Source organism: Ranitomeya variabilis, chromosome 5 (assembly GCF_051348905.1).
Source record: "Ranitomeya variabilis isolate aRanVar5 chromosome 5, aRanVar5.hap1, whole genome shotgun sequence".
In the NCBI taxonomy this organism is placed as follows: Eukaryota; Metazoa; Chordata; class Amphibia; order Anura; family Dendrobatidae; genus Ranitomeya; species Ranitomeya variabilis.
Genome location: NC_135236.1, coordinates 340,866,929 through 340,884,579, shown reverse-complemented (window position 1 = coordinate 340,884,579; position 17,651 = coordinate 340,866,929). Strand labels below are relative to the sequence as shown.

The following is a 17,651-nucleotide window of genomic DNA, read 5'->3' as shown; positions in this document are numbered from 1 at the left end:
TGACATTCTCTTGATGAGCATCAAAAGATAGTCTTCCGGCTGGCAGATTCGTTCCATGTACATTTTGATCACTGTGATAAAACCTATCACAGTGATCAAAATAAAAAAAATTGTAAATGAACCCCCCTTTATCACCCCCATAGGTAGGAACAACAATAAAATAAAATATTTTTTTTTAATTTTTTTTTCACTAGTGTTAGAACTAGGGTTAGGTCTAGGGTTAGGTCTAGGGTTAGGGCTAGGGCTAGGGTTAGGGTTAGGGTATGGCTATGCACACATATTCTTGTCCTCTGCGGATTTTTCCGCAGCAGATTTGATAAATCCGCAGTGCAAAACTGCTGCGGACTTATCGCAGATTCAGCGTGGTTTTTCTGCAGATTTCACTGCGGTTTTACAACTGCGGTTTTCTATTGGAGCAGTTGTAAAACCGCTGCGGAATCCGCAGAAAGAAGTGACATGCTGCGGAATGTAAACCGCTGCGTTTCCGTGCAGTTTTTTCCACAGCATGTGCACAGCGTTTTTTGTTTCCCGTAGGTTTACATTGAACTATAAACTCATGGGAAACTGCTGTGGACCCACAGCGTTTTCCGCAGCATGTGCACATAGCCTTAGAATTAGGCTATGTGCATACGGTGCAGATTTGGCTGCAGATCCGCAGCGGATTGGCCACTGTGGATTTGTAGCAGTTTTCCAACAGGTTTAGAGTTCCATGCAAACCTATGGAAAACCAAATCCGCTGTGCCCATGGTGCAGAAAATACTGCACGGAAACGATGCGTTGTATGTTCCGCAGCATGTCAATTCTTTGTGCGGATTTTGCAGCGTTTTACACCTGTTCCTCAATAGGAATCCGCACGTGAAATCCACACAAAAACCACTGGAAATCCGTGGTAAATCCACAGGTAAAACGCAGTGCCTTTTACCTGCGGATTTTTCAAAAAGGGTGCGGAAAAATCTCACACGAATCCGCAACGTGGGCACATAGCCTTAGAGTTAGGGTTGAAATTAGAGTTAGGGTTGGAATTAGGGCTAGGGTTTGAAATAGGGTTAAGATTAGGCTTGTGGTTAGGGCTATGGTTAGATGTGTGTTGGGGTTAGGGTTGTGGTTAGGGTTGGGATTAGGGTTAGGGTTAGGGTTGGGATTAGGGTTAGGGGTGTGTTGGGGTTAGGGTTGTGGTAAGGGGTGTGTTGGGGTTAGGGTTGTGGTTAGGGTTATGGCTAGAGTTGGGATTATGGTTAGGGGTGTGTTGGGGTTAGTGTTGGCGTTAGAATTGAGGGGTTTCCACTGTTTAGGCACATCAGGGGTTTCCAAATGCAACATTGCGCCACCATTGATTCCAGCCAATCTTGCGTTCAAAATAATCAAATGGTGCTCCCTCCCTTCTGAGCCCCGACGTGCGCCCAAACAGTGGTTTACCCCCACATATGGGGTACCAGCATACTCGGGACAAACTGGGTAACAACTATTGGGGTCCAATTTCATCTTTTACCCTTGTGAAAATAAAAAATTGCTTGCTAAAACATAATTTTTTAGGAAAGAAAAATTATATTTTATTTTCACGGCTCTGCGTTGTAAACTTCTGTGAAGCACTTGGGGGTTCAAAGTGCTCACCACATATCTAGATAAGTTCCTTTGGGGGTCTAGTTTCCAAAATAGGGTCACTTGTGGGGGGTTTCTACGGTTTAGGCACATCAGGGGCTCTGCAAATGCAACGTGACGCCCGCAGACCATTCCATCAAAGTCTGCATTTCAAAACGTCACTACTTCCCTTCCGAGCCCCGACATGTGCCCAAACAGTGGTTTACCCCCACATATGGGGTACCAGCATACTCGGGACAAACTGGGCAACAACTCCGGTCCAATTTCTCCTTTTACCCTTGTGAAAATGAAAAATTGCTTGCTAAAACATCATTTTTGAGGAAAGAAAAATGATTTTTATTTTCACAACTCTGCGTTGTAAACTTCTGTGAAGCACTTGAGGGTTCAAAGTGCTCACCACATATCTAGATAAGTTCCTTGGGGGATCTAGTTTCCAAAATGTGGTGACTTGTGGGGGGTTTCTACTGTTTAGGCACATCAGGGGATCTGCAAATGCAAAGTTACGCCTGCAGACCATTCCATCATAGTCTGCATTTCAAAACGTCACTACTTCCCTTCCGAGCCCTGACGTTTACCCCCACATATGAGGTACCAGCATACTCGGGACAAACTGGGCAACAACTGGGGTCCAATTTCTCCTTTTACCTTTGTAAAAATAAAAAATTGCTTTCTAAAACAACATTTTTGAGGAAAGAAAAATGATTTTTTATTTTGACGGCTCTGCGTTATAAACTTCTGTGAAGCACTTGGGGGTTTAAAGTGGTCACTGCATATCTAGATTAGTTCCATGGGTGGTTAGTTGCCAAAATTGGGTCACATGTGGGGGAGCTCTAATGTTTAGGCACACAGGGTCTCTCCAAACACGACATGGTGTCCGCTAACAATTGGAGATAATTTTGCATTCAAAAAGTCAAATGGCGCTCCTTCCCTTCCGAGCCCTGCCATGTGCCCAAACAGTGGTTTACCCCCACATGTGAGGTATCAGTGTACTCAGGAGAAATTGCCCAATAAATTTTAGGATCCATTTTATCCTGTTGCGTATGTTAAAATGAATAAATTGAGGCGAAAATAATTTTTTTGTGAAAAAAAGTACTTTTTCATTTTTACGGATCAATTTGTGAAGCACCTTGGGGTTCAAAGTGCTCACTATGCATCTAGATAAGTTCCTTGGGGGGTCTAGTTTCCAAAATGTGGTCACATGTAAGGGAGCTCCAATGTTTAGGCGCACAGGGGCTCTCCAAACGCGACATGGTGTCTGCTAACGATTGGAGCTATTTTTTTATTCAAAAAGTCAAATGGCGCTCCTTCCTTTCCGAGCCCTGCCGTGTGCCCAAACAGTGGTTTAACCCCACATGTGAGGTATCAGTGTACTCAGGAGAAATTGCCCAATAAGTTTTAGGATCCATTTTATCCTGTTGCCCATGTGGAAATGAACAAATTGAGGCTAAAAGAAATTGTCTGTGAAAAAAAAGTACTTTTTCATTTTTACGGATCAATTTGTGAAGCACCTGGGGGTTCAAAGTGCTCACTATGCATCTAGATAAGTTCCTTGGGGGGTCTAGTTTCCAAAATGGGGTCAATTGTGAGGGATCTCCAATGTTTAGGCACACAGGGGCTCTCCAAACACGACATGGTGTCCGCTAAAGATTGGAGCCAATTTTTCATTGAAAAAGTCAAATGGCGCACTTTCCCTTCCGAGCCCTGTCGTGCGCCCAAACAGTGGTTCCCCCCACATATGGGGTATCGGCGTACTCAGGACAAATTGTACAATAACTTTTGGGGTCCAGTTTTTCTTTTTACCCTTGGGAAAATAAAAAAATTGTTGCTAAAATATCATTTTTGTGACTAAAAAGTTAAATGTTCATTTCTTCCTTCCATGTTGCTTCTGCTGCTGTGAAGCACCTGAAGGGTTAATAAACTTCTTGAATGTGATTTTGAGCACCTTTAGGGGTGAAGTTTTTAGAATGGTGTCACTTTTGGGTATTTTCAGCCATATAGACCCCTCAAACTGACTTCAAATGTGAGGTGGTCCCTAAAAAAAATGGTTTTGTAAATTTTGCTGTAAAAATTAGAAATCGCTGGTCAAATTTTAACCCTTATAACTTCCTAGCAAAAAAAAATGTGGTTTCCAAAATTGTGCCGATGTAAAGTAGATATGTGGGTAATGTTATTTATTAACTATTTTGTATTTTGTGTCACATACCTATCTCGTTTAACAGAATAAAAATTCAAAATTTGAAAATTGCTAAATTTTCTAAATTTTAGCCAAATTTCCATTTTTTTCACAAATAAACGCAAAAATTATTGACCTAAATTTACCACTAACGTGAAGCCCAATATGTCACGAAAAAACATTCTCAGAACCGCTAGGATCCGTTGAAGCATTCCTGAGTTATTACCTCATAAAGGTACACTGGTCAGAATTGCAAAAAATGGCCAGGTCATTAAGGTCAAAATAGGCTGGGTCATGAAGGGGTTAAACACCGCTTCACTTTTTACTATTGATGCTGCCTATGCAGCATCAATAGTAAAAACATAGAATGTTAAAAATAATTAAAAAAAACCCATTATATTCTCACCTTCCGAAGTCCGCCGCCATCCGCGTCAGCCTTTCCCGCTCCTCGCGATCTGGTCCCAAGAATGCATTGCGGCAATGACCCGAGATCACATGGCAGTCTCGCGAGACCGCTACATGATCATGGGTTATTTCCGCTAGGCATTACTGGGAACGGAGCATCGCGATCGGTAAAGGCCTCGGCTTGATCCGGGGGCCGACAGAAGGTGAGTATATAACTGTTTTTTATTTTAATTGTTTTTTTAACAGGGATATGGTGCCCACATTGCTATATACTACGTGGCCTGTGTTATATATTGTGTGGGCTGTGTTATATACTGCGTTGGCTGTGTTATATACTACGTGGGCTGTGCTATATACTACGTGCCTGTGCAATATACTATGTGGCTGTGTTATATACTGTGTGGGCTGTGTTTCATACTGCGTGGGCTGTGCTATATACTATGTGGCTGTGCAATATACTATGTAGCTATGCTATATACTATGTGGGCTGTGTAATATACTACGTGGCTGTGCTATATACTGCTTGGGCTGTGCTATATACTACGTGGCTGTGTTATATACTGTGTGGGCTGTTACATGGACTGTGTTATATACTACGTGGCTGTGCAATATAATACGTGGCTTTGTTATTACTGTATGGGCTGTGCTATATACTACGTGGGCTGTGCAATATACTACGTGGCTGTGTTATATACTGTGTGGGTTGTGTTATATACTGCATGGGCTGTGCTATATACTGTCATGATCTCAATGGCAAGAGAACATAGCATAAGCATATATAGGAACTAGCTCTTGGAAGATGGGAACTGAGCTGACCATGAACTAAACCTAACGCACAACTAGCAGTGGCCGGGTAGCATGCCTACGTTGATTCTAGATGCCCAGCCCAGCCGGAGGACTAAATAAAGCTAGCAGAGGAAAATATTAGTCCTAGCTCACCTCTAGAGAAATACCCCGAAAGGAGACAGAGGCCCCCCACATGTATTGGCGGTGAGTTGAGATGAAATAACAAACGTAGTATGAAAATAGGTTTAGCAAATTTGAGGTCCACTTACTACATAGCAGAAGACAGAAAGGACACTTTCATGGTCAGCTGAAAACCCTATCAAAAACTCCATCCAGAAATTACTTTAAAACTCTGGCATTAACTCATAACACCAGAGTGGCAATTCCCGTTCACAAGAGCTTTCCAGACACAGTAACGAAACTACAGCTGTGAACTGGAACAAAATGCAAAAACAAACATGGACAAGAGTCCAACTTATCTAGTAGTTGTCTAGGAGCAGGAACAAGCACAGAGAGGCTTCTGATAACATTGTTGACCGGCAAGCAACTAACAGAGCAGCAAGGTTATATAGCGACTCCCACATCTTGATGGGAACAGGTGAACAGAGAAGATGAAGACACCAGTTCAATTCCACCAGTAGCCACCGGGGGAGCCCAGAATCCAAATTCACAACAGTACCCCCCCCTCAAGGAGGGGGCACCGAACCCTCACCAGAACCACCAGGGCGATCAGGATGGGCCCTATGAAAGGCACGAACCAGATCGGAGGCATGAACATCAGATGCATTCACCCAAGAATTATCCTCCTGGCCGTATCCCTTCCACTTGACCAGATACTGGAGTCTCCGTCTGGAAACACGAGAGTCCAAGATTTTCTCCACAACGTACTCCAACTCACCCTCAACCAACACCGGAGCAGGAGGCTCAACGGAAGGCACAACCGGTACCTCATACCTGCGCAATAATGACCGATGAAAAACGTTATGAATAGAAAAGGATGCAGGGAGGTCCAAACGGAAGGAAACAGGGTTAAGAATCTCCAATATCTTATACGGGCCGATAAACCGAGGCTTAAACTTAGGAGAAGAGACCCTCATAGGGACAAAACGAGAAGACAACCACACCAAATCCCCAACAGAAAGCCGAGGACCAACACGACGGTGGCGGTTGGCAAAAAGCTGAGTCTTCTCCTGGGACAACCTCAAATTGTCCACCACCTGCCCCCAGATCTGATGCAATCTCTCCACCCCAGCATCCACTCCAGGACAATCCGAAGATTCCACCTGACCAGAGGAAAATCGAGGATGAAACCCCGAATTACAGAAAAACGGGGACACCAAAGTGGCAGAGCTGGCCCGATTATTGAGAGCGAACTCCGCCAATGGCAAAAAAGCAACCCAATCATCCTGGTCAGCAGACACAAAACACCTCAGATATGTCTCCAGGGTCTGATTAATCCGCTCGGTCTGGCCATTCGTCTGAGGATGGAAAGCGGACGAAAAAGATAAATCTATGCCCATCCTAGCACAGAATGCCCGCCAAAATCTAGACACGAATTGGGTCCCTCTGTCAGAAACGATATTCTCAGGAATACCATGCAAACGAACAACATTTTGAAAAAACAGAGGAACCAACTCGGAAGAAGAAGGTAACTTGGGCAGAGGAACCAAATGGACCATCTTAGAAAAACGGTCACACACCACCCAGATGACAGACATCTTCTGAGAAACAGGCAGATCTGAAATAAAATCCATCGAGATGTGCGTCCAAGGCCTCTTAGGAATAGGCAAGGGCAACAATAATCCACTAGCCCGAGAACAACAAGGCTTGGCCCGAGCACAAACGTCACAAGACTGCACAAAGCCTCGCACATCTCGTGACAGGGAAGGCCACCAGAAGGACCTTGCCACCAAATCCCTGGTACCAAAAATGCCAGGATGACCTGCCAACGCAGAAGAATGAACCTCAGAGATGACTCTACTGGTCCAATCATCAGGAACAAACAGTTTATCAGGTGGGCAACGATCAGGTCTCTCCGCCTGAAACTCCTGCAAGGCCTGCCGCAGGTCTGGAGAAACGGCTGACAATACCACTCCATCCTTAAGGATACCTGTGGGCTCAGAGTTACCAGGCGAGTCAGGCTCAAAACTCCTAGAAAGGGCATCCGCCTTAACATTCTTAGAACCCGGTAGGTATGACACCACAAAATTAAACCGAGAGAAAAATAATGACCAGCGCGCCTGTCTAGGATTCAGGCGCCTGGCGGTCTCAAGATAAATCAAATTTTTGTGGTCAGTCAATACCACCACCTGATGTCTGGCCCCCTCAAGCCAATGGCGCCACTCCTCAAAAGCCCACTTCATGGCCAAAAGCTCCCGATTCCCAACATCATAATTCCGCTCAGCGGGCGAAAATTTACGGGAAAAGAAGGCACAAGGCCTCATCACGGAGCAGTCAGAACTTTTCTGCGACAACACTGCCCCAGCTCCGATCTCAGAAGCGTCGACCTCAACCTGAAAAGGTAGAGCAACATCAGGCTGACGCAACACAGGGGCAGAGGAAAAACGGCGCTTAAGCTCCCGAAAGGCCTCCACAGCATCAGGGGACCAATCAGCAACATCAGCACCCTTCTTAGTCAAATCGGTCAATGGCTTAGCAATATCCGAAAAACCAGCAATAAATCGACGATAAAAGTTAGCAAAGCCCAAAAATTTCTGAAGACTCTTAAGAGAAGAGGGCTGTGTCCAATCACAAATAGCTTGAACCTTGACAGGATCCATTTCAATGGAAGAGGGGGAAAAAATATATCCCAAAAAGGAAATCCTCTGTACCCCAAAAACACACTTAGAACCCTTCACACACAAAGAATTAGACCGCAAAACCTGAAAAACCCTCCTGACTTGCTGGACATGAGAGTCCCAGTCATCCGAAAAAATCAGAATATCATCCAGATACACAATCATAAATTTATCCAAATAATCGCGAAAAATATCATGCATAAAGGACTGGAAAACTGACGGAGCATTAGAAAGACCAAAAGGCATCACTAAATACTCAAAGTGGCCCTCGGGCGTATTAAATGCGGTTTTCCACTCATCCCCCTGCCTGATTCGCACCAAATTATACGCCCCACGAAGGTCAATCTTAGAGAACCACTTGGCCCCCTTTATGCGAGCAAACAAATCAGTCAGCAACGGCAATGGGTATTGATATTTAACAGTGATTTTATTCAAAAGCCGATAATCAATACATGGTCTCAAAGAGCCGTCTTTTTTTGACACAAAGAAAAAACCGGCTCCTAAGGGAGATGACGATGGACGAATATGTCCCTTTTCCAAGGACTCCTTTATATATTCTCGCATAGCAGCATGTTCAGGCACAGACAGATTAAATAAACGACCCTTTGGGTATTTACTACCCGGGATTAAATCTATGGCACAATCGCACTCTCGGTGCGGAGGTAACGAACCAAGCTTGGATTCTTCAAAGACGTCACGATAGTCAGACAGGAACTCAGGAATTTCAGAGGGAATGGATGATGAAATGGAAACCACAGGTACATCCCCATGAGCCCCCTTACATCCCCAGCTCAACACAGACATAGCTCTCCAGTCGAGGACTGGGTTGTGAGATTGCAGCCAAGGCAATCCTAGCACCAAATCATCATGTAGATTATACAGCACCAGAAAGCGAATAATCTCCTGGTGATCCGGATTAATACGCATAGTTACTTGTGTCCAGTATTGTGGTTTATTATTAGCCAATGGGGTGGAGTCAATCCCCTTCAGAGGAATAGGAGTCTCCAAAGGCTCTAAATCATACCCACAGCGTTTGGCAAAGGACCAATCCATAAGACTCAAAGCGGCGCCAGAGTCGACATAGGCGTCCGTGGTAATAGATGACAAAGAGCAAATCAGGGTCACAGATAGAATAAATTTAGACGGTAAGGTGCAAATGGAAACAGATTTACCAAGCTTTTTAGTGCGCTTAGAGCATGCTGATATAACATGAGTAGAATCACCACAATAGAAACACAACCCATTTTTCCGTCTAAAATTCTGCCGCTCGCTTCGGGACAGAATTCTATCACACTGCATACTCTCTGGCGACTTCTCAGTGGACACCGCCAGATGGTGCACTGGTTTGCGCTCCCGCAAACGCCTATCGATCTGAATAGCCATTGTCATGGACTCATTCAGACCCGCAGGCACAGGGAACCCCACCATAACATCCTTAATGGCATCAGAGAGACCCTCTCTGAAAGTCGCCGCCAGGGCGCACTCATTCCACTGAGTAAGCACAGACCATTTACGGAATCTTTGGCAGTAAATTTCCGCTTCATCTTGCCCCTGAGATAGGGACATCAAAGTTTTTTCTGCCTGAAGCTCCAAATGAGGTTCGTCATAAAGCAACCCCAAGGCCAGAAAAAACGCATCCACATTGAGCAACGCAGGATCCCCTGGTGTCAATGAAAAAGCCCAGTCTTGAGGGTCGCCCCGGAGCAAGGAAATCACAATCCTGACCTGCTGTGCAGGGTCTCCGGCAGAGCGAGATTTCAGAGACAAAAATAATTTGCAATTATTTCGAAAATTCTGAAACCCGGATCTATTCCCCGAGAAAAATTCCGGCAAAGGAATTCTCGGCTCAGATACAGGTGCATGACAAACAAAATCTTGCAAATTTTGTACCTTCGTGGCGAGATTATTCAAACCTGCAGTTACACTCTGAAGATCCATTACAAACAGGTGGACACAGAGCCATTCAAGGGTTAAGAGGAGGTAAGAAGCAGCTAGACAGCAATTAAGGGCTAGGCAGCAAAACTCTGAGGGGAAAAAAAAAAAAAAAAAATTTCCCTTCAACACTTCTTTTTCTCCTGCTTCAGCCCAAACAATTAACACTTTGCGGGCCGGTCAAACTGTCATGATCTCAATGGCAAGAGAACATAGCATAAGCATATATAGGAACTAGCTCTTGGAAGATGGGAACTGAGCTGACCATGAACTAAACCTAACGCACAACTAGCAGTGGCCGGGTAGCATGCCTACGTTGATTCTAGATGCCCAGCCCAGCCGGAGGACTAAATAAAGCTAGCAGAGGAAAATATTAGTCCTAGCTCACCTCTAGAGAAATACCCCGAAAGGAGACAGAGGCCCCCCACATGTATTGGCGGTGAGTTGAGATGAAATAACAAACGTAGTATGAAAATAGGTTTAGCAAATTTGAGGTCCACTTACTACATAGCAGAAGACAGAAAGGACACTTTCATGGTCAGCTGAAAACCCTATCAAAAACTCCATCCAGAAATTACTTTAAAACTCTGGCATTAACTCATAACACCAGAGTGGCAATTCCCGTTCACAAGAGCTTTCCAGACACAGTAACGAAACTACAGCTGTGAACTGGAACAAAATGCAAAAACAAACATGGACAAGAGTCCAACTTATCTAGTAGTTGTCTAGGAGCAGGAACAAGCACAGAGAGGCTTCTGATAACATTGTTGACCGGCAAGCAACTAACAGAGCAGCAAGGTTATATAGCGACTCCCACATCTTGATGGGAACAGGTGAACAGAGAAGATGAAGACACCAGTTCAATTCCACCAGTAGCCACCGGGGGAGCCCAGAATCCAAATTCACAACAATATACTACGTGGCTGTGCAATATACTATGTGGCTATGCTATATACTACGTGGGCTGTGTAATATACTACGTGGCTGTGCTATATACTGCTTGTGCTGTGCTATATACTACGTGGCTGTGTTATATACTGTGTGGGCTGTGTTATATACTGTGTGGGCTGTGTTATATACTGCGTGGGCTGTGTTATATACTACGTGGCTGTGCAATATACTACGTGGCTATGCTATATACTACGTGGGCTGTGTTATATACTACGTGGCTGTGCTATATACTACGTGGGCTGTGTTATATATTACGTGGCTGTGCTATATACTATGTGGGCTGTGTTACTGTATATACTCTGGGGCTGTGCATTCTAGAATACCTGATGAGTTAGAATCGGGCCTCCATCTAGCACATCATATTTATCATTTCTTGATTTCAACAGATAACCTGATCCTTGCAGGAGGCAATTGTAGGAACAAGTCTGGATGTTGCAGACAAATAGAAATTACAAAATAGTGGTCTGTCAGTGCTTTATCAGATCAACTTCTTCCCATCCTAATGATATATGCACTACTAAAGAGGCCTCCTTTTATGCTAAAAGGTCACTAACATTAAAAAAAAAACTTTACATAAATCTTGTGACTGTAAGAAACTTTGTAAAAAATCTTCATGCAATAAATACACAGACATGCACAAGCGCTACTACCAAATAATAACTCTGCAGCAGAGTGAGGTGTGTTTGCATATAACCTAACACCCATAATAATACTTTACATCTCATTGACATATGCACCTTATTGAAAAGTCAACTTTTCCTTTTTCAGATATGACCTAGAAGAACATAAAATAAAGAGTGACTGTCACTGCTGCAATGAAGCATCATCTGAGGATCAAACCATTGAGCTGACTTGCGAAGATAGGACCCCAAGGACATATACCTACAAGCATATAACATCTTGCAGCTGCCATGCTTGTTCTGTTGCATTTACTTACAGTTAATCAGATTTTGATTATATTCATACAGGGTAGTAAATGAATCTACAAGTACGTTAAGTAATTCTACTACTGATCTTTTAGACATTGCACTTTATTGTACGTCGTCATTTTCTTGGTATAGTATACATACTCATTTTGCTTTAGTAATGAAACATACTCACTGTTTCCTGATTATCTAGTATGAATTTTAATGTTGGTCAATACTGAAAAGATGCATTTAGAAAAGTAACCAAAAATTCAAGTGTCTCTCCTGGCTGTCACTTTTTTCAATAAAGCATATTTTCTTCAGCATACGTGTTTGTCAATTACTATTATATTCTCACTGGTAGTTCCCCCAAAAAAACACAGCAGCGGGGAGATATAAACAGCAGTCCAAGCATTTGAAAAGAAAGGGTGTGGATTATAGTTTCATTAAACCATGCATTTGTGCTGCAATCAAATCATATCCCTGCCTTAATTACTGTAATTTCCATTTTTTTCCATAAATCAATAGTACACATGCAAACATAAAACTTTGCAATATATCTTATCAGAGAAATCCACTTTTGAACTGCACAGCGGTGCATCAAGGTGTGGCCAAAATTTACTTCCACCTTCTACCTGCTTGTTTTTCCTCCAACACCCTCTTCTTTGACTGATAGCACTGGCTTTATAGAGCCAGAGAAACAAGTTGAAGAATGGGTAGACTACAGCTGATTACCCGGGCCCCTGCAATATCCCTCAGACTAGGGAAAACCCTGTCTGTCCCTCTCCCAGAATTTACACTGATGGTGTGCTTGTCTGGGCCACCAAGCCTGACCCTGACTCCTGTTTCAGTCCTATGCTGAAACCTCCACACGCCTCCCAGTGATTAGACCACACACCAACCCCTACAGAAAGCACAGACAGGGAAAACTAAAAACACACCACGCCGCAGACACACAGGAAAACACTGAAATGTGCACAGGGCAAAACAAATACAAATATAGGAAGGAGAAATATGACAAAGGATAATACACCACCAAATATGATATTTCTTCTCCTAGACCACCACTCCAGACCGAGATCACCAGGCACAAGACACAAGCTATAATCGGCGACGCCCAAAGTCCAGAATGACTATTTAAAGACCACGGGCGTGACCCAGCCTTCAACCCGATTACCAGCTAGATTAACCCCAGACAACCTGGATAAAGTCTAGCTGGCCCCACAGAACGTATAGTGGATGAATGTGGAATTACCGCTGTCTGTCGGACGCCCTAGTGTGAATAGCGTCCGACATGACACATTCTGTACCGACAGAGTCCCTTTAACCCCTTTCTGACCTCAGGTGGATTCGTGATCCGCTCGCTGCTATTAACTAGTTAAATGACAAAATTTAAGATTCTAATTCATTGCCTTCATTGCCTTCGATTTGATGACAGAACTACCCAAACCAAATGTAAAACATATGACCGACTTGCTCCAATTACAGTAAACGGCTGCCCACTCTCCCCAGTCCCACAAGCTTGCTGCCTCAGGGTAATTCTTGACACTGATCTCTCCTTCAAACCGCATATCCAAGCCCTTTCCATTTCCCCCTGCCTTCAACTCAAAAGTATTTCACGGATCCGTACATTCCTAAACCAAGAATCTGCAAAAATCCTAGTCCATGCCCTCATCATCTCCTGCCTCGACTACTGTAACCTCCTGCTCTGTGGCCTCCCCTCTAACACTCTCGCACCCCTCCAATCTATTCTAAACTCAGCTTCCCGACTAATCCACCTGTCCCCCCGCTATTCCCCGGCCTCTCCCCTCTGTCAATCCCTTCACTGGCTCCCCATTACCCAGAGACTCCAGTACAAAAGCCTAACCATGACATACAAGGCCATCCACAACCTGTGTCCTCCATACATCTGTGACCTCATCTTTCGGTACTTACCTGCACGCAAACTCCGATCCTCACAAGATCTCCTTCTCTACTCCCCTCTTATCTCCTCTTCCCACAATCGCATACAAGATTTCTCTCGCGCATCAACCCCAACTCTGGAACTCTCTACCACAACATATCAGACTTTCACCTGCCATCGAAACCTTCAAAAAGAACCTGAAGACCTACCTCTTCTGACAAGCCTACAACCTGCAGTAATCACCGATCGACCAAACCACTGCAAGATCAGCTCTATCACATACTGTAATCTCACCCATCCCTTGTAGATTGTGAGCCCTCGCGGGTAGGGTCCTCTCTCCTCCTGTACCAACTGTGACTTGTATTGTTTAAGATTATTGTACTTGTTTTTCTTATGTTTACCTCTCCTCACATGTAAAGCGCCATGGAATAAATGGCGCTATAATAATAAATAATAATAATAATAATAATAATAATAATAATTCGCGATTTATTCCAAAAATTTGTTGAAAACTGTAAGAAAAGCTATTGCACTGGGGAGAACGTCACTATTAACCCCTTACTGACATCGGACGGGATAGTACGTCCGATGTCAGCTCCCCTGCTTTGATGCAGGGCTCCGTGGTGAGCCCGCATCAAAGCCAGGACATGTCAGCTGTTTTGAACAGCTGACATGTGCCCGCAATAGCAGCAGGTGAAATCGCGATTCACCCGCCGCTATTAACTAGTTAAATGCCGCTGTCAAACGCAGACAGCGGCATTTAACTACCGCATCCGGCCGGGCGGCCGGAAATGACGGCATCGCCGACTCCGGTCACATGATCTGAGGTCGGCGATGCTTCTCCATTGTAACCATAGAGGTCCTTGAGACCTCTATGGTTACTGATCGCCGGTAGCTGTGAGCGCCACCCTGTGGTCGGCGCTCACGGCACACCTGATTTTCTACTACATAGCAGTGAACAGCAGATCGCTGCTATGTAGCAGAGGCGATCGTGCTGTGCCTGCTTCTAGCCTCCCATGGAGGCTATTGAAGCATGGCAAAAGTAAAAAAAAAAAGTTAAAAAAATGTGAAAAAAATAAAAAAAATATAAAAATTTAAATCATCCCCCTTTCGCCCCAATCAAAATAAATCAATAAAAAAAATCAAATCTACACATATTTGGTATCGCCACGTTCAGAATCGCCCGATCTATCAATAAAAAAAAGCATTAACCTGATTGCTAAACGGCGTAACGAGAAAAAAATCGAAACGCCAGAATTACGGGTTTTTTTGTCGCCGCGACATTGCATTAAAATGCAATAACGGGCGATCAAAAGAACGTATCTGCACCAAATTGGAATCATTAAAAACGCCAGCTCGGCACGCAAAAAATAAGCCCTCAACTGAACCCAGATCATAAAAAATGGAGACACTACGAGTATCGGATAATGGCGCAATTTTTTTTTTTTTTCAGCAAAGTTTGGAATTTTTTTTCACCACTTAGGTAAAAAATTACCTAGTCATATTAGGTGTCTATGAACTCATAATGACCTGGAGAATCATAATGGCAGGTCAGTTTTAGCATTTAGTGAATCTAACAAAAAAGCCAAGCAAAAAACAAGTGTGGGATTGCACTTTTTTTGCAATTTCACCGCACTTGGAATTTGGAATTTTTTTTCGCGTTTTCTAGTACATGACATGGTAAAACCAATGATGTCGTTCAAAAGTACAACTCGTCCTGCAAAAAATAAGCCCTCACATGGCCAAATTGATGAAAAAATAAAAAAGTTATGGCTCTGGGAAGGAGGGGAGTGAAAAACGAACACGGAAAAATGAAAAATCCCACGGTCATGAAGGGGTTAATGAAATGCTCCATGGCTTTCGTGGCAGATGTGCATGTCATCAATATATTACATCAAAGCTTAGCAAATACGAAATTAAAATTTATGCCCTTGCTGATGCCTGGAAGACCTACACATACAACCTTGAAATTTATGCAGGAAAACTGCCAGAAGGTCCATATCGTGTCAGCAAAGTGAAGCTGAATCATCATACCAAGAGCTGTTCTAAAAGCTAATTGTTTGCTTTGCTGTTTCTATCGCATACATTCTTCATTTAAAGAAAAATCACGTCACGTCACAGCACGTCAGTCCCAAGATGCATGTTCCAAGTCCAATGACCCAATTGGACTTAAAGTGATGCAAACAATAGAAAGGAACAGCATCCAGTCCAGGATATGACAAAGAAAAAAGCCTTTATTCTGACGACGTTTCAACCACAATTGGTCTTTATCAAGTATACACAAAGCATAAAATGGCAGCCTTTTATAGTGTGGTGGCACATGCACACCAATCACAAACAAGGTACTGCCCAATTTACATTGTTACAAAAAACATATACAAAATCACAAAATACATAATAATATACACATTAACAAATGCAATATAAATATCATGTCAATTTAAGAAAAAACATCAATAAGCTAAGAATACATTTGCACAGAGTTCACCTCATAACTAATAATAACAAACCAATCATATTATGGCATCGCAGTTGTTATAGTGACTGCACTCCAATCCAATCCTCCGACTCATGATGGGTGCATACATTGAAGCCCCTGACCTATCGGTGCATATATTAACATTGGCGCTCCATTAAATCAGTTTTAATTAACTAATCACAAGTACTCATACTACCGCAATGAACCTGGAACACGCCATCATTAGCTGCTTCCCCGCCAGCTGACAAGCACCAGCTTGCATCTGCGCACCAGACCAGTGACCCGGGAGTATGATCACGTGACCAAGTAACACGACCATATCCACAGGTCCTCGACACAGTGCACACGCTCACCAGGCTGACAGCTGAATGCAGAGAAGCGATGGAGTGTGGCCATGTCAATGGCAACAGGGATACACTTGGAGTGGAGAAAATTTAACTGTTTAGTATCCGAACTAGCGAATGAGTAGGATTGTTATTAATATGACCAAATGTTAAAAACCTAATCCTTCACTATACAAATCAATCATTTTATTAAACTTCTAGCACCTAATTAGATCAGGGACAAAACTACAAATACAAGACATATCTCATGACACTAAGGGAGGGAACAGAGGGTACAGGGAATAATCCAACTACCACTCAAAAAAACATGTACATAATATCAATGATCTTCCAGATTCTAAATCCCCATATCTCCCGCTGCCAATTCCTATACCTGAAAAGAAGAGAAAAGAAAAAACAAAATTAAAAATGAAACATTAAAAACAATCAACCAATCAGATGCCACTATCTAACAGCAAGGAGAATCAAGTCACACAAACCTGAAAATTATAATCAATATTAAGTCCCCTGGGTTGCAGCGTGCCAGCGTAGAAATCCATCTCATCTTCTTCTTCTTCAAAATCTTCAATCTGTCTTCTCCCCTCCTCTGTAAAGAAACACTATCTATGACCCTAAACTTAGCTTGGTTACCCGAATGTCTACACTGACAAAAATGCCAAAGGTACTGGTAAATCAAGTAAGTTAGTCCTAATGGTGCTTTTATGTTTGCTGATGCGTGCTTTGAACTTCCTGGAGGTCTCACCTACATACATCAACCCACAAGGGCACACAAGCATATAAATAACAAAGCTTGAAGTGCAGGTATATCTCTCCTTTTTTGGGAACTTCTTCCCAGTATGCGGGTGATTAAAATAATCACCTTTTAACATATTCCCACAACATACACAGCCCAGACCGGGAAAATTCCCCTGCCTGGGAGGGCATAATGTTCTTTCTATAGATTTGTATAAACAGGTTCCCACATCTAACTTCACAAGTTTGTCCCTAAAATTGTAACCACGTCTATATGATAGAATAGGTTGAGAAGCAAATTCAGATACCTGTGGTAAGCCCTCATGAAGTAATTTCCATTGTTTCCTCACTATGTTTCCAATTTGTCTACTTACCGGGCCATAGGTGGAAACAAATTGTAAACGTTTAGAGACAGAATTGTCCCTTTTTAAATGTAACTCCTCCTGTGTCAGGCCCACCACTTTATCCTTATAACATATCAGCTCATGCTTCAGTTAATTCCTTTTAATAAATTTATTGCACATGTTCTCAAGTCTCAAATCAAGTCTCTCATCATCAGAAATGATCCTTCGTACCCATATCATCTGAGTCCAAGGTAGAGAATCCACCATCTTCCTTGGGTGATTGCTACTATAAAGGAACAG

At 43.2% G+C, this 17,651-nt stretch overlaps 1 protein-coding gene across 1 annotated transcript in view; it reads left to right on the top strand.

Annotated features, from left to right (window-relative positions):
• The window catches only part of MUC19 (mucin 19, oligomeric), a 763,086-nt gene extending 751,213 nt beyond the window's left edge, over positions 1-11,873 (top strand). Inside the window, exon 59 of the mRNA XM_077264813.1 lies at positions 11,413-11,873. Within this exon, the coding sequence (XP_077120928.1) occupies positions 11,413-11,587 (175 nt within the window). The 3' untranslated portion in view covers positions 11,588-11,873. The remainder of the gene's footprint in view (positions 1-11,412) is intronic.
• The last annotated feature ends 5,778 nt before the right edge of the window (positions 11,874-17,651 follow it).